The sequence below is a fragment of the Vespula pensylvanica genome, chromosome 2 (assembly GCF_014466175.1).
Source record: "Vespula pensylvanica isolate Volc-1 chromosome 2, ASM1446617v1, whole genome shotgun sequence".
Taxonomy (NCBI): Eukaryota; Metazoa; Arthropoda; class Insecta; order Hymenoptera; family Vespidae; genus Vespula; species Vespula pensylvanica.
The window spans coordinates 1,444,890-1,453,392 of NC_057686.1; the positions used below are offsets into that span (position 1 = coordinate 1,444,890).

Genomic DNA, 8,503 nt, shown 5'->3' on the forward strand with positions numbered 1-8,503 from the left:
TTCTCTTTCTTGAAATGTCGAGAATGCAAAAATAATATATCAAAAAAAAGAAAAATATACAATATATATATATATATATATATATATATATATATATATATATATTACGAAAAGAGAAAATAAAACTTATATTGTATATCGTAATTAGAATAAAGGAAGGAAGCCACATCACGTTGTATATTACATTTCTTATTTTTTTTTCTCCTTTTATTTCAGTTGTTTCTTTACATCTATTTTCCTCTTTCCTCCTTTTCTTTTCATGTCTTATTTTTTTATTTTTTTTACCTTCTCCTCCTTCACTTTCCTTTCTCAGTGTATACTTATGTATTTGTTGTTATTACTGTTCTTTTTATTTTCTTTATTCTCTTTGATTTTGTTTAATTTGTGGTTGTTATTGTTGTTGTTATTGTTAATATTATCTATTCGCTTTTATTCTTCCTTTCTTCCCGTCACGAAATGTTTCGACTATTTCTTTTTTTATTTTTCCACTCTTTCTCATTGTCATTTCTTTTCCTTCTCTTTTTTTTCTTGTTCTTTTTAATCTCTCACCGAGGAAAATTAACGCCGAGTAAATCATCTATCCTACGATTTTTGAGGCAGTATACTCATTTCTGTTTTATATATATATATATATTCTTGTTCGTATGTATTATTTTTTTCTATGTTTATATATATATATATATATATATATATATATATATATATACATATACATATACATATATATATATCTTTTATTGTAAAGACGTTCTTCGCAGCAAAGATTTATACACTCCCGAGCGATGGTCTGAATTGACTAGAAGGCGAGCTAACGATCTTTCTAATAAGATTAGAAATGAAATAATTTAATATCGATTGCATATTCTATTTTCTTTCGTTTTTTTTTTTCTTTTTTTATCAAGATCGGCGTATAATTTTATGTTTGTATGTGTTTGCGTACGTGTTTAACGAATCCACCCGAAAATTGGTCCAGACATCTTTGATCGCGATTTAAAGAGACAAGGATCTTTTTTCTTTCTTATTTTTTTTTCTTTTTTTGTTAATGTGGAATAATCATAATTTTTAAATATAATAACAATTGTAATAATCGTAATAATAATAATAATAGTAATAATAATAATAATACTCTAATATTATTAACATATATGTACTAATACTAATAAAAAAAAAACAAGATAAAAATATAATACTAATTATTGTAATAATACAAATAATGAAAAAATGCTTCTTTATATAATATTTTCTTTCTAGATAACTCCTACTGATTTGACATAAAAGAAAGAAAAAAAGAAAAAAACAAGAAAATGATTTATATTAATAATATAGAGTATTGTTATTACACATACTTGTGTATTACATACACACATATATGTATAGAATATCGTAACAAAATATCGTAATCATTTAATTTTAATGTTATCATCCTTGTCTCTTTCAACGTGTCATTAAGAAAAGAGTAAAAAATAATTAAGAAAAAAAATTTATGCATATAAAACACATACATGCACACACATACATATATATGTATATGTATATGGAGAAGTCGATAACAGGCCTATTTAGTTTATCCAAATGAAAATTACTGTAAAGAGACGTCGTAATAAGAAGAATTTTTCATTTTCATTTGTTTTTTTTTTCTTTTTTTCTTCCTTTTTCTCTTTTTTTTTTCTTCTTTTTTTTTTTTTTTTTTATTAGCTGTTGTACGACCTCCCTCTAAAAACGCTAATTTTCATTAGAATCGAAATATATAAAGAGTCTTCTCTATAATAATTATAAGAATCGAGATCGAGATCGTGATCGTTATCATGATCGTTATCGATCGATCGATAATATATATATATGTATATGTACAACATACTCGAGAACGAACTCCTCTCTCTCTCTCTCTTTCTCTCTCTCTCTCTCTCCCACTCTCAGTTGTATGATTCATTTGTTCTATAATCTTAGAATAAGAATTAGAAGAAGAATTAGAATTAGAATTAGAATTAGAATTAGAAGAAGAAGAATAATAATAATAATAAGAAGAAGAAGAAGATGATAATAATGATGAATAAGAAGAATAACATAGATCATTAGACATTGTTAACTTCCTTCTATTTTAAAAGTTTCGTGAGTCTTCTCATTGATTAGAGTTTAAATACCTCCCTCCCTCTCTCTCTCTCTCTTTCTCTCTCTCTCTCTCTCTCTCTCTCTCTCTCTCTCTCTCACACACACACTCTCATCTCTATTCCTTCTAATTAAAAGTTCATCCTTATCCTTCTTTCCCCCTTCCCTGATAAAAATCAAAGAGGGACTCAGGCCCAAGTTCTCAATCGATTATTTAGGATCATCAGCTGTCGTCTTGCTGATCTTTATACTCCTCGCTTTCTCTGTGTACAAGTACGTGAACAACCGTTGCCTCCGATTGTTGTCTTATCAACGGTGGCCTGGACAATGGCGGCGCTGAATTTTCTGGGCTAGGCTCGGTCACCAATATACTGACGTCACTTCCGTCAGCTATAGGAAGTGATACGGGTTCTGGTAATATTGTTGTTGTTGTTGTTGTTGTTCCGGTTGCTGTTGCTGTTGCTGTGGTTGTTGTTGTCAATGGTACTGCTAGTGGACGTCGTCGAAGACTACTGCAACGACGATTGAAGGCCTCCTTAATGTCCCGTTGGAGAGTGTTCAGGGACAATGTCGTACCGCTGGTACGTAGTGAACTTCGTTTCGAACTCGGCGGACTCAGGACGTCTTCGTCTGGATATGTTTCCACGGCGTCCTGACGGCCCAACGTCGCACCGACCGATCTGCGCAATTTTTTATTTTTTTTTTTTATATATATATATATATGTATGTATGTATGTTTGCATATGCGTGTGTGTATGTGTGTACGTGTATGTAGGTACGTATACGCTTTTTATTTTTCATCTTTTTTGTTTTTTATCTTTTAGCTTATTTTTTGTCGTCTTATCTATCTATTTGGGTTTTCTTTTTTTTTTTTTTTTTTGTGATTATCGTTAATCTTCGTCAAAGGTGCACATGGATTTTTTTTCTCGACCGAATACACGGTGACTATGTGAGATATGTAAAAAAATCTACTCTTTCAACATTTGTACTTACTAGCAGCTAGATAATCGATCGTTTCGTCGAACTAAAGCAACATTTTGTAATTCGTCGAGTCGAAATTTTTGTAATCTTTCCTTTTTTCTTTTTTTTTTTTTTTTTTTCTTTATATATTTATATTCTTTTTCTTGTGTACATTTATGTTATCTTTCCTTCTATTTCTTTCTTTCTCTCTCTCTCTCTCTCTCTCTCTCTCTCTCTCTCTCTCTCTCTCTCTCTCTCTCTCTCTCTCTCTCTCTCTCTCTCTCTCTTGTTTCTTTTCGATATAATTTTGTAAAATATAATTAATACTGATAGAAGATATTAAATATTCGATATTAAAATATCGAATTGTTATTAAATCGGATAACTAATAAAATCGAATCGACGATTACGTAAGTTGCGTACTCTCTTGAAAAATAATTTATATATACTATGAGTACGTTCTATTTAAAGATAACGATGAAAATGATATGACATTTTGAAAAGCGTTTCAAGAAAGGAGTCCTGCTTCAAAAAAGGCAAAAAGTTATAATATGCAGCCAAGGGGAAAATCATGATATTTCTAATATCTTGCTATGTATATGTATATGTAATATATGCTATACTGCAAATCATAAATACCTTTTTACAATATATATATATATAAACGAGAGAAGAAATGTTTACAAGGAAAAAAAAAGAAAAAAAAAACTAATAAAAATCAAAAAATGTTATCGATGATGTGTCGATTATGTAACGCACGTGATATATTGTACATATATTATACAGGGCGGGCCAAAAGTTGCTAGATAATTTTTAAAATCAATTGCAATTTTTCGAAACTTTTTAAACTTTTTATTTAGTTTTAAGCTTGCAACTTTATGCTAATCTTCGTGCTATTTTATAATCTCTGACAAAAAAAGAAAAAGAAAAACGAGATAAAAATTAACTCTGAAAGAGTCTCGAAAAATGGAGCAATTAATGTACAATTTTTTTTTTTTTTACTTTTTTTTTTTTTTTTTTTAAATCATCCGAGGACTTTTGGTTGACTCTGTAGTTTTGAAAAAATTTTTACAACGTAATGAAAGATAAAACGATGGCCGAACGTGCAATAGTAACATCGTGCATCTAAATTCGACGTCATCGTCCGAGCAAATCATAATAATATAATATAACATAATAATAATAATAATAATAATAATAATAATAATAATAATAATAATAATAATAATAACGTGGTTTGGTTCAAAAAAGAAAAAAAAAATAAATAAAAAAAGAAGAAAAATCGTAATTGTTCGACAAGAGTGAATCTAATGTATAATCTAACAATTGCTAAGAATATAAGAAGAAAAGAAAAAGTAAAATAAAGAAAAAAAAAAAATGATTTCGTAACGCCAACTTCCTGTTAAATTTGCCAAGCGTATTTTTACAGAGCTGAGAACGTCTAAAAACAATAAAAAAAAAAAAGGGGGGACAACAAGAAAACTTTATTAAAAAATCAACTCTTTATGTCTATAAGAAATAGTATTGACTATACATAATATATATATATATATATATATATATATATCATCTATGGAAGATAAAAAATAATTTCGAATTGAAACCAAATAGCTACGAAAATTTTCAACAGGTTTACCTCGTTTCTTTGCTCGTTTCTTTGCCTGAGGAGTTTTGAAATAAAAAAGATTAGATTAATTCGTATATTTCCTTTCTTTCTTTCTTCTTTTTTTTTTTTTTTCTTATGTGGACAAAAATTTTTCTATTCGCTTTGCCTACGATCATCAATGCCAACAACGATAACAACTACGACGACTATGACGATAATAGAAAAAAAAAAAAGAGAGAGAGAGAGAGAGAGAGAGATGAAATGAAATTACATTATCGAACTCCTCAGGCCGATACTAAACTGTCGTTTCGAGAGGAACCGACAAAAATAATAAAAAGAAAGAAAAAAATAGATAAAAAAATTAAGTAAACAATTTAAGTGAAATTAAGGACGCCATTTTAACGTTGCGCGAAAGATCGTTGTCGAATTAAATCTCCAAAAGTTTCCATCTTGGATTCAATACTTACATATGAATCTATGAACGATACTAGAAACACACATACACATATATACGCACGTACACTCAAACACACACATACACACACATACACATATTGGTTAAGGTCTATAAAACTTGATAAAATAAATTCCAATATTTTTTTTTTTGCCACTATGCGTTTCGTTTAACTTTTTTTTTTTTTTACTTTTCATCAATTACCCTCTGATTGCCCTCGAAATTCTCCCCGAAACGAAGAGATCTCGATATTAACGATAATTAAAATAATCAATATTACTTTACTACTTACTATTAATCGATATTGTTATTAACGAATTAATAACAAACGATATTAAAAAATATATATATATATTAAAATAAAAAATATTATTAACGAATTAATAATAAACGATATTAAAACATATATATATATATATATATATATATATATTCAAATAAAAATAATCGACATTACTTTATTACTTACTATTAATCCATGATATTATTTTAAACGAATTAATAATAAACGATATTAAAACATATATATTCAAATAAAAAGTAATCGACCTTACTTTACTACTTGCTATTAATCCATATTATTATTAACGAATTAATAATATTTATATATATATATATATATTAAATCAAGAATATTAAAAAATGATCAGTACAAAAATTGAGACGACGAAAAATAAAAAAACAAAAAGAACGAGAAAAAAAAAAGGAGAAAGAAAGAGACAGAGAAGAATAAATACTGACCTAACGGTAACATGTGAATCAGATCCAGAACTCGATGCAGCCGATGGTTGTTCCGTGGTCGGTGAGGGACGGGACACGGTGAGGGCGGGGGGTTGCAGGTCCTCGTGGGTTCCCGTGGCGCCGGAGAGCAACAGCAAAGGTAGATTTGGAAATAGCCAAGCTGATGCTGTCCCGAGCTCACTGAGATCGCTGGCGTCGCTGGCCCTGGAGGACTTGCGGCTACTGGCCCGGCTACCTCTGTGTACGTGCAGCAGGGCCGACAGCTTTCCACCCCACCCACCCCCGCCCCTACCATCGCTCCCAACACCACCAGGACTCGATGTTTGCGTTTGCGAATCCACTTCTTGAGCAATCCTTTCTCGTTCCTTCTTCATTCTAATTTTTATTCGATCGAAATATATTATCGGTATATATAATATGTTGTGTTACTGATTAACTTAATTGATTTTCTTCGATTGATATATATTATAAATTTATATTTGAAATTATAATTGTTTAAATCATTTCGATTATTGGTTATCTATTTCAGTTGTGAGAGTTTGATTATAATTATCTGTTCGTATTGGTAATTTTGTTTGATTGGTATTTATGTACGTATGTACGTAGCTGATGCTTTCGAAAGTAATTCTGAAGTGGATTTATTTTTCGTTTTGGTTCGTTTTATCAGCTAGTAATTACTAGTAATTAATTAGTTAATTAGTTTTTTCTTTTTTTTAATTTTCAGTCGGGACTTTGTCTTCCCTTTTTTTTATTTTTCTATTTTTTAGTTTTAAATAATTTTTTTAAATAATTTTTAACATGATATAATTAAATGTTCTTTTTTTTTTAATATATATATATATGTGTACGTACATACAATAAATATTAATTTTTATAGATCGTTTTTGATACAATTCCTGATTGATTCTTTTCTAATATTGATAAATTCAAATACAAGTGAATACAACTATATGAATATCAAAGATTAGAAAACGAACGAAGTAACTTTATCAATAATATTCTTCTTCAAAACGAATTCATTTTTTCTTTTTCTTATTTAATCAAGACCAAACGAAAATATTAATAATAATCGTAAGGATTGAAAAACTTACGCGATATATTCTCTAATCGTACGTTGAATAAGCCTAGCAGCCTTATCCTGTCGTTTCCAAATTCTCGTGGAAGACACTATTTCCAATTCCTTTCTAGTTGGGAATTGCTTCTTGAACTTAACGTCCATTTGTTCTTGAAGCTTACGAAAATCGTCGGATTCTTCAACGTGTCCAAGAACGTGCTTGACAAGTGCGTGCAGGATGTCCAGACAATGGATCTTGTTACCCTTCGCGATGGGAAGATTAAAGCTTACCAACGCAACGACATTGGGCTTTGATATTCCCAGAGGTGGGTCTAGGCTCGCTATGAAGTCGCTTAATTGTGAGAAACTGATGAATTGGGTTGCATGCGGATCGTATCTGTGAATCAAAAAAAAAAAAAAGAAAAGAAAAAAAAAATTAAATAGTGTATATAATTTTCTCATAGAAAAAAATAAAAATATATAGACGATTTATTTCGAAAATGATCCATTGGCAAGTTCATTTTTTTGTTGTTTCAAGAAAAATTGACTTTCGTAATCAGTCGCTATATTTCCTGATTTTTTTTATTGGCCAATTTTAAATTAAGATATATAATAAGATATTAAGATATTAAATATCAACTAATTATATATATAAAGTTTTAATCACAGACTAAATTAATCACAAATTATATGATATTTCATTTTTTTTTAAATAAATGTATATATATATCCATTTTTTTTTTTTTTTAAATGAAATATATATATATATAGATCGATTATTTTGAAAGTGATGTAAGTATCTATATATATAGAAAGAGAGAGAGAGAGAGAGAGAGAGATTTCAATTAATTGAATTTAAAAAAAAAAAAGAAAAAAAAATTTGGTAAGAAAAAAGAAAAATGCGTACGTACTTGGACCACCGTATGTAAAACATTTCTAAATCATCCTCGACGATGCCAATTTCTTCCTCCTGATGAGCCTGATTAAAGTTTTCCAAAATGATAGCGATGTACATATTGATAACGATCATATAACTGATGATGATGAAAGAAGTGAAGTACGTTATCGCCAACAACGGATAACCACAATCGCCATTCATTTTCCTACTGGTTGGGGTTGGGTCGCAATCAGGTGGTTGTACCATCAATGATTCCAATACGTCGTTCCAGCCGGCCGATGTCATCAAACGAAATAATAATTGCATGCTACGGCCGAACGTTTCGAAGTTTACCTAAAATCGAAACGATTTTTCTTTTTTTTTTTCTTTTTTATGTCTTTTTTTTTTTCTCTTTTTTCTTCGTTTTCTTTTTTCTTTCTTTCTTTCTTTCTTTTTTTTTTTTTTTTATTTTGTTTTTCTTTTCATTTTCATTTTCGTTCACCTTCAATGCAATCAATATAACAACTTCGTTCGTCGATATCACTGAACTTTAATTGAGAAACCACGAAATTGATTCTAGGTTTATTATCTCAAAAAAAGTTTCACTTTTTTGTTCGTTCAAGTAGCAGTAGAATTTTTTTTTTTGTTTCTTTTTTTTTCTTTTCCCCTTTTTACTTTCTTGTTTTGTTTTCTTATTTTTTTTTT

General features: G+C 29.0%; 1 protein-coding gene across 4 annotated transcripts in view; it reads right to left on the minus strand.

Moving 5' to 3' along the window:
* Positions 1-2,222: 2,222 nt before the first annotated feature.
* The window catches only part of LOC122637432 (sodium channel protein 60E), an 85,467-nt gene continuing 79,186 nt past the window's right edge, over positions 2,223-8,503 (minus strand). For 3 of the 4 annotated variants that reach the window (XM_043829527.1, XM_043829529.1, XM_043829530.1), the window contains exons 18-21: positions 7,833-8,152; positions 6,959-7,318; positions 5,868-6,242; positions 2,223-2,786 (exon numbers count right to left, since the gene is read on the minus strand). In XM_043829527.1, the coding sequence (XP_043685462.1) occupies positions 2,330-2,786; positions 5,868-6,242; positions 6,959-7,318; positions 7,833-8,152 (1,512 nt within the window). In that variant the 3' untranslated portion in view covers positions 2,223-2,329. Of the gene's footprint in view, positions 2,787-4,702; positions 4,728-5,867; positions 6,243-6,958; positions 7,319-7,832; positions 8,153-8,503 lie in introns of all 4 variants that reach the window. The other variant, XM_043829528.1, reaches the window with a different exon arrangement.